Genomic DNA, 17,305 nt, shown 5'->3' on the forward strand with positions numbered 1-17,305 from the left:
CTTTGTTTTAAAGAAGAAAAGACAACTGGCGAGTCCCATTTTTATGAGCTGCGTTTACGCTTTTAACGCTTAACTTCCTCATCTTTGTAACTACATTTTGTGTCCTTTGTGATTTTGTCAGCACCAAATAGAAAGAATTCACAGAGAAAAGGAAAATTGTCAGTAGGCAGGTAAGTAACAGTCTTTTCTTCTTAAGTACTGAATTCCTGTAGAAACACAAAGAAAAGATACATGCATCTTTTTTTCCCCTGTGCATTCCTGAAGCAGAATGGGTATGTAGTGCATATTTCTGACAGATAAAGTATGGGAATTCCACAAAAAAGGCTAACCTGTGGTTTTTTTGTCCAGTGCCAAGTTAAACATTACAAACAGTTTTGTGGAAGTATAACAATTTTAAAAAGCCAAAACTGGTGCTTCTGCTGTGAGTATAGAGGCTCTTCAGAGAACTGTTGTGCCTCTGCTATATATTGGGGTGTGAATTAGGGATGTGGGGTGCTCTGAAGTTCAGTTCATCACTACTTCTTTTCTGCTGCTGTAAAATGAAAAATTCTCAAGGAGTAAGAAATGGGAAAGAATGGAAAGAGTAGAGAGTTCAAATAGTACTGAAAGGGTTAAAGCCAAGATAGACAAAGCCACTGCATCAAAATGCCTCCTGAAAAGCCTAGGGGCAAGGAGTATATTTAAACATCTTAGTCACTTAACTAAACAAAAGAAAGGCCTTTGTGATTTAGGGAGTAGTTAGAATGGTTGTAAGATAAGGGGGCTCCGGGATAATCCCATCTCAGACAACTGGGCCTTGGGAGAACAAATGCACGGAAGATAAAAAGTCACAACAGAATGACAACAGCCTTGAAGGACACCGTTTACGTGATCCTAGGACTGAGTTTGTGCAGAAGCAAAGGTCAATCAGCGAACACAGTGAAGAAGACTACGAGCCTTCATCTGAAGACCCCCAAAGACCACCTGAAGACCACCACGGGAGATGACTGCACATGCGGATCGGACATTTGCATATGTTAATAAGTTCCAGAAAATCTCGTGTTTATGTAAATGATTTCTCGGAAATCCTGTGAATATGTAGGATTTTATAGTATAAAATCTCTGAAAGTCCACCAAATCGGTGGAGCATTTATGGTGGAGAATCCCCAGTGCTGCCCAGCGCTGCAATAAAGGATACCTGCTTAATAGTAACTTCGTTGCTATTGAGTTTCATTTCAGGGACTCTCTGCATACTCCGTTTCTCCCTTGGGGGGATTCAGGCTGTGAGGAGAAGCATCCGTGAATTTTTGTATCAATACCACAGAAGCCAGTTATCTGAGTGTGAACAGTTTAATACAAGGTTTTTAGAGACACTTTGCTGAAAGGCTCATTGCAATTCTGTCCCTATTTTTTCCTCTTTAAGATTGGTCTAGAAGCTTACCAGGCCCACAAGACCTGTGCTGAACTTTCACTCTCTATCTTCTGTCCAGACTCTTGAAAATTTCCCAATGCATTCTTTTTGTGGGTGTTCACTTTATAATTCTTGCTGTTGTGGATGCTGATCATTCCAGCAAATAATCTGAGACTTTGCAGGAGGATTTCTAAAATACTTGCTGTTTTCTCTGAACAGTAAAATACTAATACAAGGTTAGAAGGCTGTATAATATTTCCTACTTCTGTTTTCTCTTTACTCTTGGAAATTTTTTTGATTTTTAGTGTTCTAAATCCTCTCTGCTAGGCACATGCTTGCATCCCCAGGGGCCTTCTCTCCAAATCCTGTGTGTGTGATTTGACATCTGTGACCTCTCCGCTTCAGTTTTGGCTGGTTCAGCAATAGCAATCTTCTTACCTAGCCTTCTCAGGGTTTTTGCTTGAAGGGCTGTGCTAAAGTTTCTGTTACCTTACTTCTCCTTTTTCTTCGGATCTGCAGAGAGCTGCTTTCACCTGTGCTGTCTTCGTTCTGCCAGGACTCAGTTTTTTCTCTTGTGGATAAGCCTTAATGGCCACCTGATTTAAAAGCAGTCATCCCAGCACCCTTTCCCTCTCCTTGTTTCCTTATATCACACTGTGTGACTAGAAAAGAAACCTCTTTTGACCGAAATGAATAAAAGTACTGTCCCTGGAAATACTTAAGGGCATTAGTTGTCTGAGGACAACTTGCACAAAATCAGGGACAAGGCATTGTTGAAGGAGTGGGAGAAGGCTGTAGTGAACCGATTCTATGATTCTATGAAATTTGAAGACGGTATGAGTTAAATCTCATTGTTTATCTAAGATATTCAGCCTGGATAGCTGGTAAACTAAGGGGCTGATTCTGATGCTGTGTTTATCAAGTTATAAACATGTAATAAGGTAACCGAGAACAAGGTTACCTTTAGAAAGGTATAAAGCAAGTAGATAAACCAGTCATCCAGATTACGGACTCAATCTGTGCAAGCTGTTTCTCAGACTCTGCAGAGGATGTTTGTGTATTAGTCCTGAGAGTTTATGTAATACAGGGCTGAGGGCTTTACTCCTGAAGGGTTTGCCTGGAATTTTTCTCCTGAAGATGTTAATTTTAAGTGCTTGTCCTGGTTTCAGCTGAGATAGTTAATTTTCTTCTTGGTAGCCGGTATGGGGCTGTGTTTTGGGTTTAGGATGAGAACAATGTCAATGATACACTGATGTTTTGTTCTCGCTAAGCAGTTGCTAAGTGGCGCTCACACTGGTCAAGGACTCTTCAGCTTCCCCTGCTCCCCCTGGGTGCACAAGGAGCTGGGAGGGGGCACAGCCAGGACAGCTGACCCAGACTGGCCAAAGGGCTATGCCATACCATGTGACGTCATGCTCAGTATATAAAGCTGGGCAAGTTGGCCGGGGGAGGGGTAACGATCGCTGCTTGGGGGACAGGCTGGGCATTGTTCGTTGGGTGGTGAGCAATTGTACAGTGTATCGCTTGCTTTGTATTACTATTGTACTATTATTACTTGTTTTTTGTTATTATTATTATTATTACTATTACTACTGTTCTATTTTTATTTTACTTTAGTTATCAAACTGTTCTTATCTCAACCCACGAGTTTTCCCCTTTTGCCCTTCCGATTCTCTCCCCCATCGCACCGGTGGGGGAGTGAGCGAGCGGCTGAGTGGTGCTTAGTTGCTGGCTGGGGTTAATCCACGACAGTGCTCCACAGGATTAAATTTCCTAAGTTCTTAGACCTGTAATTTTACAAAAGTGCTGAATGACTGAAACATGCTCAATATTAAAAGAAAAGAATCATAATCCCCTTTTGTTCTCCTTAGTTTTAGTGTTAGCTATTTGTACACAGAAAATTAAGTCGATTTTCTTTTTAAAAATCCCAAAGTGTATTTCCTTTTGTACTGTAATTTTGAATTTCGAACATAATACATACAGACGATACAAATATTACCCGTTTTTGTTAAGGTGAAGCCTCTTATATTTTACTACAAAGTGGGAGTGCATACTTTTCTCTAGGCAATATGGATGCACACGACAGATAACCTTTCTGTAATGTTAGTTCTGAATGTTCACCTACTGTAGAATGTGTAATTTACCTCCTCGGGACATGCCAATAGTGCTCCTGAGAGGACATCAGTTATTTACATACCTATAGAGATGCATGAGATTGTATGCTTCATGCAGCATTTTATTGCCCGTCTAGTTCTAGGCTTTTTTTTTTTTTTTTTCTTTCCTGGTAACAGTTAGTGATTAATGGGAGTCTTAATTTGCATGCTCACTTTTACGCTTATTACAGTGCATTATGTGCCAGTAGGAGTCTTAAAGTTCAATGAAAATCTCGTGCATACTAATGAGAATGCAAATAACTGCTGATGAAGGAATGCAAGGGTCTCAAGGTAGCAAATGTCCAGCTATCTTGCAAAATTCCTTTTAGACAAAAGTAGCATTACAATGAGTACAGAATGCAGGAAGCGCCGTCCAGATAAAATTAGAAGCAGCAGCATAATTAGTTTGAAATGGAGGCAATGATTAATTTTGCCAAAGCTTTGGGGGGCAGGGAAGCATGTTTTGGTTGCGCTTGGTACATATGTGTTACCTTCTCTACTTCACCACGTTTAAAACATCTTGGCTGACAATGGCGAGGGCATTTTGTTTTGTTAGTGTAGAGAATGGGAGTGTTCATGTGGAAATTTTTTCCAGCTGTAATTGTGACTGGACACTTTTTAATGAAGTGTATACATGTGTGCATATGGTGTTCAAATAATACGTAACAAAGCACCTACCTGCCTTGTTTCCATTAACAAATATTTAACAGTGGTATAAATCTATTCAGTAATTTAAATCTGCATTGAGTAAAAGTGTAATGGAGAGTGCAAAGAAAGGTGGGAGAGCTTTTCCATTGATAAATTGTGTACACTGACTATATTTTTCAAAGAGAATGCAAAATGTCTTAATTTCAAGATATCATTTACTTGGGTTTTGTTAAAATCAGTGCTAACTCGGTAGCGGTTATACTGGTTATATTTTTGTATATATTCATTCTTCCTTTAATTGTTACCGTGAATTTCTCTTATACCTGAATTATGAGGTGTTGGTGTTTTTTTGAACCTTGTGTTGGATGCTCAAAATATTGTTGATACCTTAGAAAAAATTGAAAGGCTTTTCAAATTTTCTGTCTGAAAGAGAACCACCTGAAAACTGGTGGGGATTAAATATAGTAGAGTCTTGCAATTCTCCTCCCCAAAGACTGAGGAGTGGTTAGGTGAATTATTGGAAAAATGTATTGCTTTTGAAAGACTGATGAGTCTATTAGATGATAAAGTACAATATACTAAAATATACTCAATTCAGATAATGTTTTCTTTGCTTTTAATCTTGTAACATATCTTGAGTTGTGCTTTACGTAGAATATTTCAGAAATGGATTTGCACAGAGGGAATATTATATATTAAATCTAACTAACTTCTTCTTATGCCTATAAAGATATTTTAGTAAATTCTGTTGCTGTATTTCCCCCTCAGCTACATAGCAGTGAAGGAATCTTTCATTAGATAATTTTCTAATGTGGCTCATTAGAGATGTTAAAATGAATTTACCTGCAGTTATTTGGAAAATGGTATCCACTCTTTGTGTCAGCAAGCTTTACTTAGGATTAAACTGAAAAAGATTTGTAGTCCTGACACTTATTAGAAAGAGGGAAGGTTGACAGCTCCTATAGAACCGTGCATTCAAATGCTTGTTATAGGTGGAAAGAAAAATAGCACAATGGTATATATAACTGTCTGCATTATTTGTGTGTTTAAATAGATACAGTCTGATAATAGAATATTTGATACAAGAAATCTTCCTAAATTAAGGATTGTTTTGTTGCTTTTAAGTGTTGGTACTAATCGAGATCTGTTAATGAATGAAAATGTGTTGGGTAACGCTCCTTGCCTTCACAGCTTCTGTTCACGGGACACGTGTCATCATGTTACCCTTCACTGTTCTGTCAGTGGCTTGTTAAACCGAGGCAGATAATTAAATGATAAAATCTTTTAATCGAAGTATTCCATTCATCTGAAAATCATTAATCAAATAACTGCCTAAAAGTCCCATCCACTATTGAAAGGATATCTATCGTAATGGTTATATTTCAGCAGTAGTTTCTAACTGCAGCTAAATTTTTGTAGGATTTCAAATTTTAAGAATTTTTCTTTAAGAATCACTAATTGTAATCAATTGAAGTTAAAATGCAGCTGGTGTTTTAAGAAAATACTGGCAATTTCAAAAAAAGTGAAGCAGTTTTTAGGTGCTGAGAGCTGTGGAATTGAAACCAGTGGTACAGTACTTCCCTGTGAGAGAAGCAAAACATGGCAAGGCAGAAGATGATACTTTGTTGAAAGTAATCCTTTAAATTTTGAAAGTTTGAAACTTAATTTTTTATGAAACATTTTAAACTACTAGTTTTCCTTTTTTCTCCAGCTGTATCTTTTATTGGTTAGCGTCTAGTATCCATACTTCACTATACCTGATAACTCTACCACTTTCTTCCTTTTCTGGGTGATGATGGATCTTTGTTCCATCTTTGGAACAAAGATGACTTCTGCAGGAGGAAAGGCTTGTGTGCTATGATTTTCTCTAATAAGGTCATTGGTCCTTTTACAAAGAGTGTCTGCAAGGCTGCCAGCTGAGAAGTGCCAGTCTCAGTCACGCCTGTTTAGTCCCTGATCTTGCCAGATTTTGCATTTGGAAATCCTCATAAAATTTAAATGTTTGAAAGTGCTACAGATACATGCAAAATGTTTTCTACTTCTATAGATTTAATAGAAAGTCATTTGGTTGTATTTTGGATTATCTTAATGGCCTGTTTTTCTTTCCACTAACATAAAACTTTTACAGAAGGGGTGATGTTGACTGTTCGGTGCTTTTGCTTCTCCACAATGGCAAATTCGGGTCTAATCTTTGTTAGGACCAAAGACCTCTGAGAAGAGCTGGCAGGGACTACTTTTAAGAAAAGATGTTTGAGAATGGTATTTAAAAGAACACGTCTTCAGAAACTGTCATCTGATAGACAAGAACCAAAAGTAATACCTTGCTTCATATCATTACAGGTATTTTACCATTAACCTTGAGTTAAGGCTGTCAGCCTTGCTGTCGTGGCTAAATTCCAAGCTATGTAATAATGCCATTTTGCTTCCCTTAATTCCATTCTTATATTAATGGGAAGCTATTCCTCCTAAAAACAGTTTCATAATGTTGCTGAAGCAGAGTCGTGTTAGCGTTTCACCCTATGTGTAGTTGCATTTTCAGTAGTGAGGTGACATTATGACTCTGTGCAGCTTTTAGTTGTTTTGGACTTGCTGTCTGATTCATTCCCTAGTTCCCCTCAAAATACAGCACACACAGTGTTAGAAAATTAAAATTTGGATTAGTTGCTTCTTAAAGCATTTCTGAAATTTTATAGACAGCTGCAGGTCAGACCAGGAATTTGACTGGGGGGTAATGAAAATGTCATTTTTGCTCTGATTTTCAAGCACAGTAACAAAAGTCTTAATTATCCAAACAAGCATACAAAAGAACATTTTGCCGTGTCTCCACGCTTGGAACTGGCTTTCCTTATGTTTGTCCTTCTGTTCATTACTGGCCACTTGCATTCTGCTCCTTATTCATTTGAGAAATACGAGCAGAAAAGACAAATGTCTACAAAGTGTACAAACTGGTACCTACCAATTGTGTGGATTGAAAAGGCATGAAAAAATGCTATGGTAGTAATACTTTTAAAGAGTGATGGATACTGCCTTGTCCACAGTCAGGTAATTTGTTTGTCTAAATAATGCCTATAATAGTTGGAGGTATGTCTAATAATTCATCAACTGAATGAAGCAAGACCCGACAGTGCCACTTCTCTGTGTGCAGTGGAGTCCCTTTGGATTGCTACCTCCAGTCAGTCCCGTGCTAACCATCAGTGCTTGCAGTGGGAGTGTGCATAAGTCTACTGATTTTGGTTCATCATGGAAAACCTGAGCCGCAGGACAATTGTCATTGCCGCTGCTTTCATTCCTTTGCTGTCTTTTCCCACATGAATTGACTGAGATGGAGGGAGCCGTCCCTCGCTTACAGTACCTCCCCCTGGATGAAATGGGTAGTCCCACACAGACATAGGACATGGTGCAGTCACGGCTCTGCAGCCCCTCAGTCAGGTTTGGGGCTGTATCTTGCATCCCTGTAAAGGAATTCTAGTTGGCACTAGCATAAATAGGCTTTTGGCTTTAACAATGCCTGAGGCATATACAGGAATCCTTTTTCTACAGGGTGGTCTAAGGCTTTTCATACTTTTCAGCAGCCATCTTGTCATTTTCTCAGGGTGAAGCTCAGCTCTGTATAGCAAGGTCAAATACAGGCCTGGGCTGTGCGCCCTGATTTTTAAGCCCTGTTTCGGCAGCCAGGGTGATATATAAACTGTGTCCAAGCTCTCCTCGTGGAGGTGATTTCCCTCCCCCCACCCTGCCCCCACCTTCCTTCTGTGAAGACTGAGAGTGTTGACATGGGAAATAACATCTTGGGTCTTTGTATTTTGAGATATTATATGGCTTGCCAGATTGTGACAAATTCTATTGTAACATATATAAACATTTGCTTTCTGGTTTAGGTTGGATATTAGGAAAAACTTCTTCACTGAAAGGGTAGTCAGGCACTGGACCAGGCTGCCCAGGGAAGTGGTTGAGTCCCCATCCCTGGAGGTATTTAAAAGACAGGTAGATGTAGTGCTTAGGGCCATGGTTTAGTGGTGGACTTGGCAGTGCTAGGTTAACGGTTGGACTTGATCATCTTAAAGGTCTTTTCCAACCTGAATGATTGTATGATTATGTGATTCTATAGTTTTGAGCTTTAATAGTCTGTGATCTTTGAAATAATTAATGTGATTTTTATTTCTTTTGCAGCATGGATAAGAAAAAAAAGGCAGGATCCACCCACCATTGAGGTGAGAGAGATGAAATGTCTTCAAATTTTCAATTGTTGTAATTAAACTGCAGTAATTAATTTGTAGTGGACTCAACTGTCCAGTAATTTGTCACTTTTGGGGGAAAATTTAGTATGTTGCTTGCCTAATTGATGAAATTATACACAGACTAGATATCTAACACCTAGGAAAAAGAAAAACAAATGGAAATATAAACTCCAATGTTTTTTAGTTGGTACTTTTATCTACATGAATTCTTTAAGATGATCTATGTAGATTCTTTAAGATGATCATGGTCATTCGAGAGTTTCTTTAATTAAACATATTCTGAAATTACTGCTATGAATTTTTAAAATAGATCTTCTGTGTATTAACGCAAGGTTTTTTCTATGGTAGTTGACATTAAAATGCAGGTTTCAAATCCAGTTGCCAGTGGATCCATCGGTACAGGAAAACAAATTGCACTAACATTTTACAATGCTAACGGGGGAGTTGCAGCCATGATTTTTTCCATTAGTGGTTTGTAATGGAATGAAGCAGGGAAATATGCCACGGTCTTTCATGCTGATGAGTTTGTAAAGAGTGGAATGAGTTTCACTGTTGATCTGTGTATACAGACACACGCATATACACTGCCTGCCCTGGATTTGTATTACAAGTTGCTAAGCACCAGCTAGGAATGAGTGAGTAGATGAGGCATGGTTTACTACAGAAGATTCAAACTGACACCCACAGAGGCAGATACTTGACTTGTATCAGTAGGAATAGCTGTGTCAAATCCAGTGAAGCTATGTTGGCATGCTCTAGCCAAAGATTTGGTCACTGAGATCTTCTGGAATATACTGGTTTGCAAAAAGTTGGCCTGCCTGCCTGTGTGTTCAGATGACCTGGGGAAGCTAGTTGGTTGATGTTTACAGCCACAACTCATTGAAATGAGCTCCCACACAACTCAGGGCTTTTCAACTAAATCTCACTGCCTCTGTTTTGCACTTGCCACTGAGGTTGTAGAGATAATAAGGGCTATAATATATCCATGAATGGAAGAAGTTTAAGTAAATTTATCCTCAAAGGTTTTTAGGGCTTAAAACACATTAACACACTTTTCTTTGCATTAATATTTGGGTAAGTATTAAGTGATTTTTTAATCCCCTCCCCCCAGTTACTTCTGCAGAAGTGATACTACAGCAGTTGTTCTGACTAAGCTTGGACTCGTCTCCTTTTAAGTAGCTCTGGCTCATACTAACTGTATACGTACAACTTTTATTGTTGAAATTACCACCTCATGTGATAGTTGAAGATGTGGGGTGTTGCATGTCTTTTGTCCTATCATTTCCATGAGCCAGACTGCCATGATAATTGTGCTAAGATAAACTTGCTCCTGAGCATGCGGGCAGCCTTGGGTTTGGAACTGGTGGAATAAAACTCCTCCTGGCACTGCACGTGTTGGTCCTGTTTCAAAATAGGGAGCAAGGAGTTTCCACAGGTGAGAGAACTGTGGATCAATAGTGCTCTAAATATTTTACCTTCCAGAAAAAGCAATTTATGGAGAATGAAAGATTATTGGGAGTAATGGTGCATTCAGAGTTACAGGACTGTTTATACCTTCAGTTTCATGAGGTAATAGATCTGAAAAATAATTTAGCAGCTAGGTACTTTACCTGTAGGGCTGTGCATTGACCTTGTCAGAACAGAAGTGATACACCAGGAATTTGAAAAAGTAGTTATATTTTCTTTCAAGTAATCTCTAAATTGTTTTTTCCTGAATAAGAAAAGGTAGTTCAAATATATGTATGTTAAAAATTCTTGCTAATATTTTGAAAATAATGCTGCAGTCACATTTTAAATGTGTGATAGTGCAGCCTAATTTTTTTTCTGTATTAGTGTAGGGTGATATGTATGATCTACTTTTCTCCTGATTTGAAACTATTATACTGCAAACCCTTACACCACAATATCATTATAAATATAATTATACTACTGAAGTACATATAGAATACTGTTTCGTTCCTATTTGTAGGACTGATTGGCTTTAGTGTTTTAGCTACATAAACTTTACTGGCTGCTATTCTATATTATATTCCCTTTTTGACAGTAATGCTGATATGGTAAACTGCTGTTTGACAGCTATGGAACGAGGGAATATATGTGGCCATATTTCATGTTGAAACCCTGTACAACAAATCTCTTTGTTCTTTCACATATTTCTCATAAGACTAGACTATTTCTAGGATAATCTTCCTGAAAAAGGATGCAAAGCCCATAAATTTTGCATTTTTGCTTTAATGACATTTTACTGTCAATATCGTATTTTAACACCACAAAACAGCATTACAGTTCCTAAAGCATAAGTTTCTGGATCTGTGCCTATGTTCCTATCCTACCTTTGTGGTCTGTAATACCACTTTTTTTTTGGATGGTTTTCCTTTTTTTCCTGTCCTTTGTCTATCATCTTTTTTTTTTTCTGTCTAATATCAAATGACATCATGTTAGACTTTATTAAAATTTCTGTTCCCCTTCTCTGCTCTGTTTGCCTACCATCCCTCTTTAGTATTTTATATTTGATTTTTTAATATTTGTCAAACTTGTCTTCTATTCAGCTCTCAGCTATGGATGATAGAGGTTGCCAAACTGCTCAGGCTATCAGGTCTCATAATGAGCTCTGTCATCAAACTTTAATTGAAAATATTGCAGAGATATGGCTTCACAAATCAGCTGGATCTTACTGACCTTACTGATAGCACTAATGACCACATTTTGGAAACCAGTGCTTTGGTGAATACTGTAGGCCAACAAAATGTCATCCATAATCATTATGACGTGTCAGTCACTTAAGTGAGAATGAATGTGAGTTGTCCTTCCTTACGTAGCTCAAGGTCGCTGGGTCATGACACCAGCTAAGTCTGTTGACGATGTTCTTAAGATTTGATAATGTTTTGGGTTCAGGCCATTCTTTCTTCCACACACAGCTAACTTATCTTTTTTTGTTTCCATTAGAAGGCTTTCATTTTCTTACAGAAGAAATCACTTTACATCTCTTTTTCTTTAGGTCCTATTCTTTTTATGGAAGAATACTTAAGTGACTTCACAAGACAACTTGTTCAGTGTTAAGTGTTTCACATACTTAACGGTTTCTTTCCTTCCTGTGCCCCCACCGCTTTTTCCCCATTTTTGGAGGAAGTCACTTAGACTTCTGTGTACTGGGCTAGTTGTAACCCAAGAATGCTGCTCATCGCCTTGGTTATTTCTAATCTGACCAGTAACGTAAGGCATGTTAGTGGTTGGAAGCCTTGGGTTTTAAAAGCCAGCTTCTGGGATACTGGAAACAGTTGGTTGCCTTTTAATTTTATTACAACTTGAAATATGCCAAGTCTCATTCTCAGCTCAGTTATGATGAGGGTGATAACTTTGCAAATGAATGCAGATCAAGTTGTTTCTTATCTTGTGCTTAAACATATTCTGTTCCTATGGTAATCAGGGAGTCCATCTTGATAGAGAATTTTGGATCACATCTGCATCCAGTGTAAGCATTCATTTGTGCATACACATACGTATACACATACTGCTTTATAACAGGTGAGAATCTGAGCTTGTATATGTATATTTTTGCATTACTATAGCATTCTGTCATCTGTCCCTTTATATATATTGTGTATGATCCTATATGGTTGGCTGAGGAAAATTTGTCATTACCTTTATTTCTGTGCAGCTGTAAATTATATTTTAACCAATTCAACAAGTGATGAATAATTGACTACTCCATTTCTTTATTATGTGTATAGGAAACTAAATGTATGTAGCATGTTTCTGAGCAAATAGGAGATGTGTCCTTGTCTAGAGAGCTTACAGTTTCAAATTAATGGAAATGTTTTAAAGGCTACCAATATTAAAATACTTTTAATCAAATGCTATTTTGCGGAAGCAGATTTAATAATTTATCCCTTTACATGCAAATTAGTTTACCTGCTAAGCATTAATGTTGTCGGAATTTATTAACAAAAGTTGTCTTGGGATATAGCCGTTGTTTTATAGGAGTGCTGTTCCATCCATGCAAATCATTTCTTTAAGAGAATATTTTCTTCCATTCTTCGAGCCATAGTCCACTTTCAGTATGGCTCATTAACTAGATTGTAAGGTAAATATAAACGTGCTGTCTCGCATACACTCCTACCTCCCGGTTTTCCTTCTGACTACAGATTTCACTCCTGATTTGAAACACGGCATCTTTATCTTTTGGATTTTTCACATCTCGGTTGCAAAGGAAAGGAAAAATGCTCCTGGGAGGCAAGGGGAAAATCCTTCTCTTTAGGACTCCTTTTTTTTTGGTGTATGTTACTACTCCATCACCAAAGCGGAACTCCCAAAATTTAAAAGATGTTAAACAACGTAACACCTATAGGACCACTGTGGGTATGTCTCACTTTTTTTATGCACCTTCATGAATTTCAAGCAAAGTTTTGCTGATCAGAACTTCGAGAGACTTCTCAGCTCTTTGTTGATAGGCAACTTTGCATGGCATTCACAAGCTTTGCTGCATTCTACATCTCCTGTTTTCATTCTGGGTCACATCCCTTTTAAAAAAAAAGCGTTATTTAAAATTTGAGATTGCGTTATGTAAAAATATTAAAAATACTAGTGAAAGAAATTGTTATTTTCTGTTGGTGCAGGTCCTGATTGAGATAGTGGCTGGATGCGTAAGACACGTGGAAGCTTTGCTTATGGTGCCTGTTTCAACAGAGTATCTGCCTCTCTATCTGCCTCTCATATTTATATGATCACTGCATATGTAACACACAGCCAGGTTTTCTCCCACATAGATAGAGGGAGTCACATCAAAATTGGTTTAGGTATCTTGTATCTAAGACACATTGAGTCTTCAGCTTCTAAACCTGGAAGGGGCTAAGAGGCATATTTTTAAGGATGTAGCAAACCTTAAAAATATCAGGCATATAGTGAGTTTTTAAGCCTTTCTGTGCCTAACTTCTGTTTGATTTCTTTAGTATTTCTGATTTCAGAGGGCATCAGATTTGTAGGGTCTTTTAAAGAATCCCACTGCCTGTAACATGAGGTTCCTGAATGTATTTAGAAATCTAACCCTTATTTTTTCCCATAACAGACCTTGTAGTTACGCGCTACTTCTGACAGTGTCGTGAGGTTCAAGAGTATCTGAGTAACTTGGCATTGTTTATGGCCTTGTCTGTAGAATGGAGATAGAAATATAGTTACAGACTATCTTGGGGTGCCAGAAAATGCATGAGGAAAAAACAGAGAAGGTTCTCATGGCAATGCCGAGAGAAACGGGTATGGAGAGAAATGTGGTTTATCTCTGAACACGCCCATGTGATAACCTGCAATTGCCAGGTGTGTACCTATAGCAATGCTGCTCTGTGAACACAGATCTTTGTACTAGAAGTCACTTCACTGTTAAGCTAGATGCCACTTCCTCTGTAGTGTGCACAGGGCTGCATAGCTGCAAGTATTCTCAGTTTAAATTGAAACCTCACTGTTGCTTTGTATGCGTGTGTATGTATGTTAATATTTTATGGGAAGCAAAGTAGAATTGCACGTTCCTTTAATTAGTGTCAAGAGCCTGAAAAAAGTTTGAAATAGAAAACCACAATAAATGACTGATTTTCTCATGCATTATGTACTTGTAACACAGTAATAAAACTCAGTGACTTCTGAATTGCACAGTTGGATAGAAGGTGAAATGTTAAAAAAGGAAACTTTTTGTGACAGCTCCTGTCTTCTTTCAAACTATTTCTAGCATTTCCATAATTATCTGTTTTGACAACCTCCTTGTCAAAGGAGGAAAAATGTACTTCAGTGAGTTGTAATAAGCATAAGGTTTCAATAATTGTTTTTCCCTCTCCCCTACCGCGAATAATTACATTGAAATTACATTGTTTGGTTGCCACAATGCATACCCACTTTTCCCATTTACTTGATCATAAGTATTATTTATTTGAGAGATGGTATGATCAAAACTAGCTTCAGTCATGGAGATCACGTTCCTTTAACCAGAACAGGATGCAGCTTAGAAAAATTCTTTGTTTGACACTGTTGGGATTGCACATTATGGTTTTGCTTCAATCATCTTTCAGATGCTTCAGTTGAGAATTTTTAAAAGCAGAATTCTGACATGGAGATTGTACATTCTTGCATAGAGAATAGGGCTTAGCAAATGAGTATTTTACTCCTGAAGCCACAAAAAGCTGCAGAATATGATTTACAGTTCTGGGAAATGCTGTTAAAAAAGCAGAGGGATAAACAGCTCTCTGAGCAAAATATTTTCCATCATTGTTGTCCAGGATCACAACGAGGCTTGAAAATTTGGGACATATTCAAATTACTTGACTTGCACTAAATAGCATTTTACATAGTAAATTGTTCATGATTCCAGAGAGGATTATTACTCAGTGTGACAGGGCAGTAAAATTTGACAATATAAAGAGCTGAGCTGAGTCTAAAGAGAAGGAAGTCGTCAGAGAAGTCACTCAAAAAAAAAAAAAAGATAGCTTGAAGAAGCCATCATCTTCTAGAGTTTTTCCCTCTTACTCACTTCAACTTTCTCCTCAGGTTTGAAACAGGTACTTGTCAGCCTCCACAGAAGAGTATTGAGGCACCAATTTGTCCCATTACTTCCAGTTTGCCTATGCTGCAGATCCCAAGCCTGTAGGGGAGAGAGCTGCTGCTGCTCTGCTACTCCTCTTTCGGGTGGGAGGGAGTGCATGGAGCATTGGCTCTGTCTCTTAATTCACTGTCAGCACAGCTGAACGGGGGTGGAGAGAGAAGTAACGTGTACCAGGAAAAGGGCTGGTACAGATTACATCATATGTAGAGTAAGGGGAAAGCAAGGACCAAACTGGGACTGAGTCACATCTACAGTTCCTTGTTTGCTCTGTGGGCATCAAGGCTATGCATTGCCCTTTATTCAGGGCAGAGTGCAGTGGTGCCAGGCTAGTTTGTGATTTTTGCTGCTTCTACACAGTTTTATATGTGATTGTGAGCGTCTATGTAGTTCTGTACAAAAATCTTTTCAGTATTATATAAATAATTCAGGCACAAACCCCTACTGATTCCTTGTGCTGCCGACATGCTTTACATTCCAGTATCTGTGCCTTTTCTGTTCCTTTTTCCTCTCATTACATGTACTTGCCAAGAACATGTGTGCTGCACTGAGGTGCCCTAGAGACTATGCCAGCTCATGCCAGAGATTCTATAGCTCAGAAGTAGCAGTATAGTAATTTAGTAATAGTTAGCATTGCTTCTCTGTAGATTTGATTTAAACAGAAATTGCTGTGAGTTAGAATTAGTTTAACTGATTTAGCTTGGTAGTAAATGTGGTATTAGCACTGCATTTAAAACTAAAAATTGGGCTGTCATCAAAGCATGTATTTCTACGTATATTTGTAATCAATATATTGGTTTAACACACATTAATTGTGGCATGCTTTAAATTGTAATTGCAGTTTTTGTGCTGTTACTGATTGATTCCAAAGAATTAATGCACCTCTCATTTACAGGATTAGGAACCCAAAATGCACAAAACAGCCTTCAGCTAGAGTGAACTGTAACATGATCCTAAGGAGTTACCTTTCCCTTACAATAGAACAGGAGTCAGAGTTTCCTGTTTCAAAAACCAGTGGACCATTAGAGGTCCGTTTCTGATTCTGCTTATGTTTAAGGGGTTGTTGCAGGTTGCAAGCAAATGTACCTGTGCTAAAACAGCAGCTATGTTAGTTTAGTAATTTGTTTGGATAATTTATCTGATTTATGTTCAAAGGTCAAAAAAGCTCTTCTACAAAGCCTAGACGATGAGAGATGCCATAAATTATGATGTATCCAACAAAGATCATTCAGATCAGTTTACTTTTGAATTATGCAGGGTACATCCTTCTAAAAAGTCACATTGAGTGCACAGAACATAGCCCGTATTTTAAAATTGCAACTGATCAGAGATTTGCTCAAAAACTAAACCTGAATAAAGCAAATCTTACATTGATTTGACTAATGTTGATTGTCAATTGACCAAAGATATTTAGCACGTATGTTCTTTACAACATTAGCAGTCAGTTGGCTTAGTGTTTGATTTAAATAAGTATTTTAGGAAGGTCAGATACGCCTTTCCAATTCAAGGTGCACCTCTGTTTTTGCCATGCACTGACACAGCCCTTCATTTACCACATTATTTCTTATTTCCAACCTGGCACTGCTCGGTTACTGAGTTAACAAGACCTGCTCTGAATCAGAACATTCAGTGCTTCTCAGTGATGAGGTCCGCTCTCTGCCTCCTACTCTTGAAATATGATGTAATATCTGATTATTTCATCTTGCCTATTTAACTTGTTGAACTGGAAAATGGAGTTTAGTTAACCAGTTTGGTGATATTATACAAACAGGTGAATTGGCTTAACTTCTAGCACTTTTCTGGACTTTTAGTTAATTTGTCAGTGAAGAAAAATTCTGACATGTTAAATTGTCTTATAACAATCAACTTTTTTAATATTGTTCCAAACCAGATTTCTTTTCCTTTCCATTTGTCATTTTTTTAATTTTTGCTAACTTGTGTATATGAATTTTTAACAGGCAGAGTTCAAAGTTCAAGTTCATTCATAATCAAACATAAAATATTCAAACTAGACACCAAAATGCAAGTATTCTATGAATATGTAGTGTCTGTACAGTTCAAACAAAGCACATTAATCTGTCCAGATGTTTCTCAGTTCTGGCATCAAATAATAGTTAGTTAACCCTATTCAAATCAAGAGAAATCGTGCATATTTCAAGATATGTAATTAAGATAACTTAGGAAGTTGAAATAGTTTCTAGGACAACATAAAGAAGCTATTTATTTTTAAATTAATTAAGATACAAACCCATCTGAAATGAAATGTGACATCTTGCTCAAAAATAATAATACATAA

General features: G+C 37.7%; 1 protein-coding gene across 3 annotated transcripts in view; it reads left to right on the plus strand.

Moving 5' to 3' along the window:
• NDUFAF2 (NADH:ubiquinone oxidoreductase complex assembly factor 2) overlaps positions 1 to 17,305 on the plus strand; it is a 74,152-nt gene that overhangs the window by 49,556 nt on the left and 7,291 nt on the right. For all 3 annotated transcript variants that reach the window (XM_087759694.1, XM_087759692.1, XM_087759693.1), the window contains one exon: positions 8,362 to 8,402. In XM_087759694.1, coding sequence (XP_087615820.1) covers positions 8,362 to 8,402 — 41 coding nt within the window. The remainder of the gene's footprint in view (positions 1 to 8,361; positions 8,403 to 17,305) is intronic.

This window comes from Nipponia nippon, unplaced genomic scaffold (assembly GCF_047370975.1).
Source record: "Nipponia nippon isolate SJK-2023a ecotype South Korea unplaced genomic scaffold, ASM4737097v1 scaffold_20, whole genome shotgun sequence".
Taxonomy (NCBI): Eukaryota; Metazoa; Chordata; class Aves; order Pelecaniformes; family Threskiornithidae; genus Nipponia; species Nipponia nippon.